At 32.0% G+C, this 13,161-nt stretch overlaps 1 protein-coding gene across 31 annotated transcripts in view; it reads left to right on the forward strand.

The window, feature by feature from the left end:
* The window catches only part of LOC6563278 (calcium-activated potassium channel slowpoke), a 51,580-nt gene that overhangs the window by 31,722 nt on the left and 6,697 nt on the right, over positions 1 to 13,161 (forward strand). For 6 of the 31 annotated variants that reach the window (XM_032736828.2, XM_032736830.2, XM_032736837.2 and 3 more), the window contains 8 exons: positions 1,871 to 2,023; positions 2,443 to 2,598; positions 4,396 to 4,508; positions 5,629 to 5,787; positions 5,856 to 5,932; positions 6,584 to 6,619; positions 8,755 to 8,826; positions 12,542 to 12,616. In XM_032736828.2, the coding sequence (XP_032592719.1) occupies positions 1,871 to 2,023; positions 2,443 to 2,598; positions 4,396 to 4,508; positions 5,629 to 5,787; positions 5,856 to 5,932; positions 6,584 to 6,619; positions 8,755 to 8,826; positions 12,542 to 12,616 (841 nt within the window). Of the gene's footprint in view, positions 1 to 1,870; positions 2,024 to 2,442; positions 2,599 to 2,841; positions 2,955 to 4,395; positions 4,509 to 5,628; positions 5,788 to 5,855; positions 5,933 to 6,583; positions 6,620 to 8,754; positions 8,827 to 9,953; positions 10,005 to 11,243; positions 11,268 to 12,541; positions 12,617 to 13,161 lie in introns of all 31 variants that reach the window. The other 25 variants (XM_032736844.2, XM_032736847.2, XM_032736850.2 and 22 more) reach the window with 12 other exon arrangements.

Genomic DNA, 13,161 nt, shown 5'->3' on the forward strand with positions numbered 1-13,161 from the left:
AAGACTGCAAGACGGGAATGCAAGACAAGCTGCGGTGTACATAGGCAAATACAGTTATTTCCAACAAAATCTATGAATACTTGTATATGCTATGAATGTTTAACAGTATTTAGCGCGAGGCAGTATAAGATATAAATGGATTCGAAGCACCCAACAAACATATTCTAAACACTAATCTGTTAAGAAACAATAGAATTTTCTTGGGATGTACTATAGTTCTTATATACATTTTTTTCTTTAATTGACAGATTGTAAATACAAATTAAACAAGAAAGGTGTGATAGTAATAAACTCTTATTGTACAATATAGTCTGCTTAAAAGCTAAAATTTTAGGAGGTAAGTGAGCAACAAAATAGTGTTGGGGAAAGTTCAAGAGTTTACCAGCGTTGGTTTTCTAATCTACAAGCATCAAAAATCCATTTAAAAATTCATTGAAGGCGGGTTTTATTTTTATTTTTTGGCTAAAATATTATAGCATCAAAGATCCATACGTTTGTTATTTGGAAAATCCACTAAATAAAAATTTGTAGGCAAGGTTGTGTAGGCCTGCAAATTATATAATCTAAAGTACAACATTTTATAATATTTGCTTCAAAAATGGTGGCAGGAAAAAGTTATTGTACATTTAATATAAATAAATAATAAATAGAATATACTTTTTTTTTAACAATTTAAATATTTTGTTGAACAGATGATTTGAATGCTCTGCATTATGACCAGAGTACAACTGCATATTTGAATTCATTCATCTAATATAAGATTATGTAACGCACAGATAAAAAGCGCCTTCAGTGCTCAAGTATACGTTTATTCCTGTACATTATGTATATATTTGAATATTGAAATTGAAATATTCAATCGATATGGCCTATACCCGTATCTATATCTGCAAACAAAATTAATCTGCTCTCAAACAATGCTTCTCCCTTTTTGTTGTAAATATATGACAACAACAAAACTGCTTGGGAAAGGACCAGGCGGTCTGATAATTCTTTTGCTTTTCTATATCTATTGTTCTGTGGAAATTGCATGCTGCATGTGGGCTGTGTTGCATGTAATAACAAATGGCTTGCAGTTAAAGAATATACATATGCATGTGTACATAAAAATCAATTATGTAATGCAAACTTGATTTTGGCTTTTTGGTTTGTATACTTGCTTTTATCTTTGGTTTTGATTCAGAACACCCTAAACGACACCCGAGTTCTTTGTATACCTCTACCTCCACCCATGCACCGAGCGTTCGCTTTTTCAGTTGTTATTATTGTTGTTGTCACCTATGAACTGGAAGTTGAACAACAAAATATTAATAAAAAAAAAAACCGAAAACAAATCCAGTTACCAACAAAACACCAACAAATTAAATAACCGCTTACTGTCTCCCTATCGCCGGTGTTGCCAAAGCTAATCAAAGTCAAGTACTTAATGTGTTTGCAAGAAAACGGTGCAACGTTAAATCGTGTCCCAATCATATACAAACACTTCACTTGTGACATTTCAACTATTTGTACTATACTTAGTTGTGCAGTCAATGTACGTGTAAACCGCTTACTAACTTTAACTGTTAATAATACGACAAGTCTGTATACATACATAATACCGAGACACAACGTTAAGAGATCACAATCACTAAACAACACTTAGCCACCTAACAAAATACATACAATGTACTTAACCAAACCATTACCACTTTGAACAGATCAACATAACAATACTTACATTAACAACAAACGTCTATAGCTCTGCCAAGCTATAACAAAGACATAGACAAATGACTAATATATACATATATATATATATTAAAAATTATTTCTTTGAATATTTAACTAATCAAATAATATTCTACAAAACAAAAAACAAAAAATAAAGGTACACGAAGCCGACGCCTGCCTGGTGCTAGCTAACAAATATTGCCAAGATCCCGACGCAGAAGATGCTGCCAACATAATGCGAGTTATCTCGATTAAGAACTACAGCGATGACATACGTGTCATCATACAGCTGATGCAGTACCATAATAAGGTAAGATCTACGACATTTAAGTAGGGTATCAAACCGAAACGAATTTCGGTTCGTTTTCCACATAGTGGTAGGTAAAGTATACGAATTGCGATACAGATTTAGGTATTCTTCCAAACTTTTTTACTGTATGCGGATAGGTATTGCTATGGTAATGGTATGGCATAATGGTTCTAAGTTTAAAAAAAAATTGAGATTGTTTAGCAATTCAAAATATTAACATTGGACAAATACCTATATCATATGAAAAATTAAGTGTCAGCATGTGAACTGAGGTCTACAAGGGTGTTCTATATTCGGTGTTGCTAAAATATGCATTCTTTCTTGTTATATCCTGAACCGATTAAAAATAAGGCCTGCGTTGATCTAAGTCTGCATGATATTTGTATATGATATTTATCTTTGATATTTGATATTTCTAGGCGTACTTGCTGAACATACCATCGTGGGACTGGAAACAGGGAGATGATGTCATTTGCCTGGCCGAGTTGAAGTTGGGCTTTATAGCGCAGAGCTGTTTGGCGCCCGGATTTTCCACAATGATGGCCAATTTGTTCGCTATGCGTTCTTTTAAGACGGTAAGTATTGCCAAAGTGTTTAACACGATTGGCTACTCCTAACAATATACCAGACACAAGCACACAACTGGGGCATATTGATATCCAGAAAGCAGGCGTTAAATATTAGCTTTTGATGACAATTGCTATATGTGAAGAAGAAGAAGGGGCAGAAGTGAAGATGATGTGAAGGGGCTGTCCCAAGTCGATTCAACAATATCAACCATAAATCTATATTATGTATGTACGTCTTTAACCCCATAGTCGCCAGAAATGCAATCTTGGACAAATGATTACCTGCGCGGCACTGGCATGGAAATGTACACAGAAACATTGAGTCCCACATTTATTGGAATACCATTTGCTCAGGCCACTGAGTAAGTTGCGCAGCGGGCAGTCCACTTTTCTATATGCTATAAAACATATCGTATCGTATCCTACTATTATAATACCTTACTATTCAACTATGTACTTGTTAATCGTACAGCGTTGACAAATATCGTACAAAAAAACCAACTAAAAACACAAATACACATACAAATGAATACACAGACACATTTTGTTCGTTCTTAACTTCTTGATCAGCTCTAATTGATGTTGTAACTGTTTTTATTTTATCTACGTTGACTTTGAAAGAATTTAACGATTCTGATCTCCAGACACGATTACATCGGTGTCAAAGTATGGAGATATATAAAACATATGTAAATTGCCTGCCTATGGTGTAATATTATGATTTTATTTCGAAAACAAAAATAAAACACTGACCAATATACACACAAATACACAGAAAAACAATCGAAGTACACTGTGAAAAATTAGTCGGTGTTTTATGCTAATTCTTTGTGTACTTAATGTTCTCAATGTTTAAAATGCCTTCAGTGTTTGCAAATACAAAATGACATTCTTGCAGAATATTGTTTTAATTACAACTAAGTTTGCAGCCAGACCGTTCTGTTAACTCTGCATTTCTAGGACACAAAGCCGAATCCAAAATATACACAAACACGACCACACACATGCAAAATACAAACACATACACTGTAAGAATTCGGGATCATTGTAAAACGCTAATTGTAAAGTATCTTTGTGTGCTGTGCTCTTTGAATTCAGAGCTAAACTATGCAGCGTGCATTTAAGTTGATGTGTTTATTATGTTGTTTTTATGGTTTTATCTTCTGTTTGAATTATGCTGATTTAATACAAACTTACTTTTCATTTCTGTTGGAACTCTATAAGTCTCACACTGTTCGTAATATTCCAAGAAGTGCCCGTTGCTATGCCTAAAAAATATTTAATATATATATAGTAAAATGCTGTTTCTATTGCTAGAAAGTATTTTTTAAAAAATGTGTCGAAAGTTTGGAGAAGTATGCCAAAGCTAAAGTTGATGAAAGCCTGAACCACAAATGCAAACCCAGAGCACACATACACACACACACACACACACACTGATACACACAGACCGCTTAGAGATCAGTTGTAAGTGTGCCCGTATGTACATACATGTATGCCACAAGAAAAGAGAAGCCCGTACTTAAGTGCCCCAAATGCCCAGTGTTGAGAAATGCGCACGCTACCGAAAATTTATATATTTCTTATCCAGCCCTGAACCTGATCGATTACAATGCGCAAATGAGCCAATATATGAATAAATCTCAAGACTCACTCAACTCTCCACTTACACAGTGCCAAGCAACAATAACAACCAGAACATGTACAAGAAACAAGAAACAAGAAACAACAACAACCGCCACGTAGTTACATTAGCGAACTTACTAAATCCAAACCACAACAAAACCATTTTCTAACTTTCAGTCACCAGACACACAGGCCTGGCAAAATGATTATCTTCAAGGTACAGGGTGTGAGATGTACACCGAAACTCTATCACCTTCATTTACCGGCATGACATTCCCACAAGCCAGCGAGTAAGACTCCAAAATGAGAAATTAGCGAAACAAAATTTACAAAAAATTAAAAAAAAAATGTTTACAAAATCAAAAAAAAAAAAAAAAATACAAAATAATAATAATAATATTATTAAAGAAACAAATGTATAAAAAATACTTTTGCCTTGTACAATATGTTGATTAAACATTTTATTTGTATAATTTGTTTGAGTTGAATTCTGTTTCGTTTGTTTTATTCCTTCTACTATATACTTAATTGTAACAAACTACTTTTTGTCCCCATTACTACTTAATACTCTACTTACTCGTACTACTTACTTACTTAGTTTCATATCAAGTCTTATGAAAAGATCCATATACAAGTGAAAAGAAATCTGCCAGCAAACATTGATCTCTTCCTCTTGTATGTTTAACATTTAACATTTAACATTTTTATGTATTATTTGGTTTTTGGATTAACAATCGCATTGCATCCGTTCGCATATAAAAAAAATAACCAGCCACAAAGTACAAACAAAGTTTAGAATATACTACTACTTATCTAGACACCGTTCGCTTGCTACCAACTCCGCTCCGATTAGTCCCAGCTCAAGCCCCAAATACTGATTACAAAACAGCATATCGCATATACGGCATACAAACATACCCATTATGTCTAACACATATTTTCTTCGAGTGTATATATCAAACTATGCGTAGAAACCACCAACAAGACAGCTTCTGATGGCGTCTGATTTGATGAATTGTAACCAATCCCAAATTCCCTTTATTGCATGTGCATAATGTATCATTGTTTTTGTGACACCTTTGACCCACCTACACCAACCACCAACCACCCAACACAATCCACCTCCATTACTATTGACTTGTTTGTCGCAATTTTGTTTGTCAACTGCGATTTTTCGTTGTATTTTTGTACGCATTATGAGAAGCATGTGATTGTATTTGTTTTTGTACAGTGTATGCTATCAACGCACATCCACAAAACGCATGTAAAGTTTAAAAAGGTTTAGCTACACGTTGTAGTATAACAATATTTAAATTAGCTTAAGTATACTTAAAATATATGTAAATGTTGCAACACTTTGCGGCCAAAACTCAAATAACACGAATATTCAATTTCTTACTCGGCGTTTAGACTGTGCTTTTCCAAGCTGAAACTGCTGCTGCTTGCAATTGAAATCAAAGGAGCTGAGGAGGGTGTAGATAGCAAAATTTCCATAAATCCGCGTGGCGCTAAGATACAGGCAAATACGCAGGGTTTCTTCATAGCACAAAGCGCCGATGAGGTCAAGCGGTAAATGAAATGCAGTCTCTGTAAAAATGTCTTGTCAAAGTTTTCAATGCTCTTCACTTTGTTCACAGTGCGTGGTTCTATTGCAAGGCTTGCCACGAGGACATCAAGGATGAGACGCTCATCAAGAAGTGCAAATGCAAAAACTGTAAGCAAACTTTTGTACCATTTTACTGACTTGATAAGACAGTACTTCTGTCTACAAATGTATTTGGGTTTCATTTATTTCTATTTACTTCTTGTATTTAATTTTTGTTTTTACATTATTTTTTTATCGAGAGTTACAACGTGAACAGCTAAAGTAAAAAAAAAATTAAATAAAAATATATTTTAAGTACAGCCAACCAAATAGTCTTAAGTTCTTCCATAAGGTACAGGCATTCAATAGATTAAGCAACGCCCAATAATAATCTTTATATACTATATATGTATGGATATGAAGATAAAAAATGATTCCTCCAAACATACACAAACTTATTCATAATTTATCTTTACCAAAAAGAATTTATTATACAACTCTTGCATCACATCCTTAAATAAATTGTGGTGCTCCTGGCCCCTTAAATCACTTTAATTAAAACTTCAAAACAAAAAAACAACAACAACAACATCTAACTTGCTTTTGCGATTCAACATGTGCATATACTTACAAACTTAAGAATGTGTGTATATGGATATGTATGTGTATGTATGATAAAAAATATATATGTGCGTACCTATGACCTGACAACCTGAAACAGTTTTCGAATTAAATGTAATACATAATAATACAAATAAATGTCATAACTTTGTCCCACAGTGACGGTTCAGCCGAGGAGCAAATTTGATGACTTAGGTAAATCTAAATTGTTCAACATAAAGTTTAAACCCAAAAAAAAAACACACACACACTAACAACATTCTACAAAACAAAACACCGAACAATTCCACTGATCCACCCACTGAGTTTTGAAGTTTTTTTCCCCCTATTCCAACATTGTTTACAGTACGCAACTTCCAAATTTGTTTTGTTTGGATGTACGTTATATACAACAAATACTAGTTCTATCTATAATAAATCCAATTGCATATGTTTGCCCTACCATATTTTCTATCGTATTTTTTGATCCTCAATTCTATTTAAACATATTTACACATAATGCGCACCTTTCCTTTTACTTTCAATTATTTTGAAATCAGTTTTTTGTTTTGATAGTGAACTGTGCAATTAGCATTCCGCACTTGAACAGTGCGAAGCCATGATTCGAATTTTCCCAAAACAACTCACTCACAATTACGTATATAATATATTTAATGAACAATCGTCCCGTCCCGTATCTTTGGATATGTGCAGTTAATTTTTGATAACTTTTCTTTATTATATGATATGCGCCTCTACTCGTATATAATCCACCATAATACAATTAAAATACTTACATCGGTGACACATACATACTATATACATTATTACATATATACCATACACATACATACATACATACATACACAAACATACACACACACACACAAGTATATACGTTCTCTGATGGCTTTACATAACGTACCCTTGAACTGTAAATATGTTTGTGCAATATGCAACCCCAGTTTTTGGATTTAAATATTACCAACCAAGTACTGCCACAGAAAATTCAAATCATAACAATTTCTATACTTAATTTGTGACTTCATACTATACTTACTAACTTTGTGTTTTTGTAAAGCGGAAAGAATAGTTTCCTTCTTAATTGTTTTGGTTTTATCTAAAAGCTTTACGCCATATGTGTGGTCCGCTTTGAAATGGCAATTCTGTGAGCAATAAAAATGATATTGACTCGAATCAACTTTTTACAGAATTTATTCATTTTGTGCATGTCAAAATATACACATGCATCTTATCTGTTTTATTTCAATCTATCATTTAAACGATACATCACAAATGCCTTTATAAGATATCAGGAATTCGTCAAAATACATTTTTAATAAGAATTTCAAAGTGCACAATCTTAAAGCTCTGTCTCGCTACGCCTTTCGCTCCCTCCCTATCTTTAATAACTCTCTCGCTCCAATATTTTTTCTATACGTTATATGTGTTGATGAAAATGAAACCAATATATATATAAATATATATACTTACAAGAAGTGCATGGAAATGAGCACAAAAACGAATTTAAAAATTTCTATCACTCTATCACGATTCAATAAATTCGAAACTATATTTTTTTTTGATAAATATTTTTGACTCACCTTTTGCAGCTCTGATTTTTAATTCCGTTACTAATGAAACTTACCTAACTTCAATTATACATACATTCCTATTTACTATTTAGTAGCAATAAGTTATTCAAATGCTGCGTCGTTTTCTACCACCAGTTGAAGCCTATAAATATTTATGTTAAGTTTTAAGTTCCTTATCTTCTTGGCGTGGCACTAACCCCACTTACAAAATATTAAACCCATATATTTATATATATATATATATATTAAATAATAATTGTAAATAAGTACATAAGAGTAGATGTCCCCCCCTAATTAACTAAAAACAAAAAAATGTAAATAATTTTAATGAAGGTTATTCTTACACTTTCTGGATACTACAGCTACTATTTAGCATATCCATAAAGAGCGTTCTCCATCACTGACACAAGTCGTGTAACTGACAATTTTTGTTATGTATTTGTTTTCTATGTAGCATACTTACTATACATAATTATAAATAACTGGATATGCATATTATGTATCCATAATTTAGCTGCAATGTTCTCAAGTAGTTAGTAAGTTTCCAACTTTTGCGTTGCCTGCGGCTGGCTTACAAAATAATGAATTGCAAAAGTGCGCTCTTAACTGGGAAAGGCTGTTTTCACAATTACAGCTGCCAATCTTTATATGTCTAGTGTTAAGTATAGATTACAGTGATCTTAGATTGTGTGTGTGATATATTTGGTCCCGTTACTTGTATATACGAATACTATGAAATCCCTAACCATCTTACAGATGTGGGCATGATTATGATGCAGACGGGGATGGTCAACCAAGGCATCACGTCGGTGATGAATACAATAGAGGGTACGCTTAAAATCTAAAAAAAAAAATACAAAAATATAAAAAAATCAAATACCAAATCCTAATAATAATTACAAGTTGCGGTACCTATATACCTAATTGTATATTATACAAAGCCAAAATGATTTATTTGTTGCTGCTAAAGTGTTTAACCGCCTACCTAACCGTTTTTAAATTCCAAGCACTTTCCAAGTCCTTGACGCTTAAAAATAAATATAAAATATATTTGACATAGTTGCATTTGGATTTGGAGAGTGTACATTGAATTCGGTTTACTGAATTCTAATCCGAAACATGTTTGATAATAAGTAAGCAAATATAAATTTTGAAAAACTAAAAGAAAACTAAAACTAAAATAAAATGTTTAAAAAAAATGCTTGCAGAATTGGTATAAATTGATCATAAATGCAATTATTAATCAGTTTAGTAGAACATAAATATACGTAATTGCTATGTCAGTGTACCTTTTACTTATGCTAAAAGAACCCTGCTGCTAAATGCGAGTTCCTGCATACGTCAACCATAAACCGACCCCTCGCCCTGCTTAACTCGAATGGATAACAATGACAGGCCAAATAAAATGATAAAAGACAGAGTATGTGTAGTTGGGATTATCGAACAATTTAACAGCGATTACAATGATTACAATTTTAAGCAGTGTACTAAATTATGTTTCTGTTGTTCTTCTTCTGTCGATCTATTGTTCGCTCTATCGTATACTCAGTATAAATATTACATTCAATATAGATTACCATTAGTTTGCAACGATTTCTGGTTTGATTCTTCTACGTCGCGCGCATAAAATCATATAAAAAAATATCATAACTAGCTGATATTCTATACATACCTACAATCATGAATTACATACCATATCTTAAATGAAAGTTCAAGTACAACGTGTGGCGTGCGATTTAATTTTATATTTTTGTTAATATATATTTTGTTTTTGTTTAATTAGGTAATATATATAAATAATTATAATTTGTGGTTATATAATTATATATAAAATTATGTTATAAGTTCAATTGCTGATTTGAAAAAAAGAATAAGAAAACCAACTATCATTACCTTACCATCATTTACCTATTCACACAAATCCTATACAATTCTGTTTTCATGAAACAAAACAGTGGCCACCTTCCGGAAAGGCGTCCGAGCCGTACAAATGGTTGGGCGTGCAAGTACGTATAACTTTCTCCCTATTCTCTCTCTCTCTCTCTCTCTCTCTCTCTCTCTCTCTCTATCTATCTTTCTCTATATACATACATATATCTTCTCCATGTCTCTACTCTACTGTAATTCTATTAAGCATACAAAACAAATTAATAAAAAAAAAAGAAAACAAAAATTGTGCAACAACAAACATAAACCCCAATCTGAAACAAAATCACTCAACATACTTATAACATTCAAGTACTTACCAAATTAAAGGGTCCTCTGTTTCCAAAACGCTCACTAACTCACATTTATTTGCTATTGCTGAGACTGTTCAGTCGGACAGTCAATAAATTAACCAGCCCGAGCATTAGAATTTCATAATGGAAGACCCTCAACGAAAACTATCCCAATTCATTTACTCAATACACACAGACGTACTACAAAGCACACTGATTGTTGCACACTCGAAGGAAACTACACACAGCTACACACAACATTTATAATCGTTTCTACTCGTTCGTTCTCGTAATTGTGTACTTTTCATAATACATTTTTATCTTAACTACTTAGTGTGTGTGTGTAGTATATTGTCGATAGATACAAACAAAAAAAGAAGATAATTCCAATTTATTTCTGAATAAATACTTAACTTAACATAAATCAAGATTACCATAATCAATTTAATATGACGTGTTCTCGGATGTATTCCATACTACAATCTTGTTACAATTTTACCATCAAGTCGATATATTCACATTAAATATAATTAATCGTATTTTGTACAAACTTTCTGTGCAGCAGTATACATATCATTTACAAATATAATTATTTTTATTTTCGCCGTTATAATCGTTGACATTGAAGTTTATTTCAAACTCAACCATTCTTTGCAACAAGTCGTGACATTTTCGTATATGCTTTTCGTATTTGTGAAAGCAAAGGTTCGCGTATGAACTAGAACAATACAAATAGCATCTACCTTTTTGGTTATTAAATTTCTGTGAAATATCTATCTCTGTCCATCACATCACATATATGTATACATACAACACTTGAAAACATATTATGTAAAATACAAAAATATTCAAAAAGAAATACATAAATTTCTGATTCTGGGGTTTGCTCTTTTTTATGTAAAACATATCATACTTCTATGTATTTCCCTACTCGTACCTGTACTCGTTCGTACCAACTACTTCTACTTCTACTACTACTACTACAATACTCGTACTATGTATTTAAATGTCTGTGTGTGTGTGTAGAAGACGATGAATACTCGTTGTCAAGTAAGTCAAACTAACTCAAGTAATCATATACTCAAACATTATTAATTTTAAAGCCGCATTTGTATTTGTCATAAACATTTACTAGGATTCACATTTTAGATCTTATCAATTTTCCAATATGTATTTTCTTTAGTGTGCCAGTGCACGTTCTTTAATTTTGTTTTTATTTCTTTATAATTTTTGTGAATTCTTTCTTCATGTAATACTTCAAACTTTTTGGAGTATCAGTTGTGTTGTAACTAGTTTATCGGTTTAAAAAATAAAATCATAAACTAATATTAGACAGAAAAAAATATATTTTGAATTAAAACACATTCTGAGAAAGCAAAGCTATAATTGTATGACAAGTATTACCCACTATCGATCATGATCACCAGCTGCCCTGCCAATCGCCAAATGCACAACATTAACATTTAAGCAGCGAGCTTTAATGAACAAAAAAAATAAATTCCCAAAATTGAGCATTGTGTTAAACAAAGTGATAAATGAAATAAGCAGTTTGTAGTAAAGAGACTCGTAGGTTAAATATTCTGGAAAAGCGTTTATAAGTGGGTGTTAGATTTCTAGTGCATAACTGTTGAACCAAATGCTTATTAAATTCAAAACCACCAACTGATGGAAGAGAAGTTAATGTTAAATACTTGTCAAATACGCTTTCATTGTAGCAAACTAATACCTAAGATTTTAAGTACTATTCACTTATCCAATGTCAATGTGCCTATGCCAGCGCCTGCTTTACTTGCTTTCTAGAGTTGTAGTTTTTTCTGCATACCTTACTTATTGCCTCTTAATTACATGTACTTCATAATTATTTGCATGTTTTCTTATGCCTGAATTACAAATGCACTATATAAATGTAAATAAATATATTTTAGTGAATATCCCAATGAAAATTCCTGATCTCATTTCCCCAGATCATTGTGATCACTTTTCCTTACTTTGGTATGACTTTCGGTTCAACACGATTTTTTTAATTTCTTGGGTTAAATCAAACCTATTTAAAATGTTAATAGCCCATCTAATTTGATTTGAAGATTATGAACTTGCTTTATGTACAATACAACCGCAACTTTTAAAATTTTTGTTCCTACAAACACAATATTCCCACAAAGAAAAAAAAAAAAACCCAAACTTAATGTATCCACCATCAAACCCAAATTATAAGCTTCACATTAAAAAAATTTGTCTTTTACACAAAAAAAAAAAATAAAATAAATAAATAACAATTTGATTACCTAAAGCTGTGCGATAACAATACCAAAAATATCTTACAGATGAACACCATCCTGCACCCACATTTACGCCACCAGAGCTACCCAAGCGGGTGCATGTGCGTGGATCTGTATCGGGTAATGTCTCAATATCAGCTTGTATAAGATCTAAAACCAAAATAGTGCTGCCAACCTACATATGATACGTATAAGTCTGTCCAAAAATAAATAATATAAAACAGTACACAAAAGAGAAAGGTTATTTTGACCACAGTATTTTCTTTGAAAACACACATAAAAAACACGAATATCATTTATTTTATATTTGTATATCATAATTTGCCTTATCATTGTCTTATCATTTGCTCATGTTGTGCCAAAGCTCTGTGCTGAAACTACGCCCAATGCCCAATCAATAAAATGATCAAATTAAAACCAGAACTGAAGTAAATAAAATAAATTAAACAATTTTAATTAGCTATTTATTTTCGTTTGTTTTTGATTTTGCATACAAAATGTTGTTTTTGTGTTAATTTTTGAACAGAAAATTTTGTTATTTGCTAATGTAAAAATGACAACGATTGTTTTCCATAAATGTAAATGTTTATATTCCATAACTATCTAAAGAAACTGCTAACTCTATTGTACCGAAAACTTGTTCTTAACAGTCATATAATATTGAT

The sequence above is a fragment of the Drosophila grimshawi genome, unplaced genomic scaffold (assembly GCF_018153295.1).
Source record: "Drosophila grimshawi isolate 15287-2541.00 unplaced genomic scaffold, ASM1815329v1 contig_311, whole genome shotgun sequence".
Classification (NCBI taxonomy): domain Eukaryota; kingdom Metazoa; phylum Arthropoda; class Insecta; order Diptera; family Drosophilidae; genus Drosophila; species Drosophila grimshawi.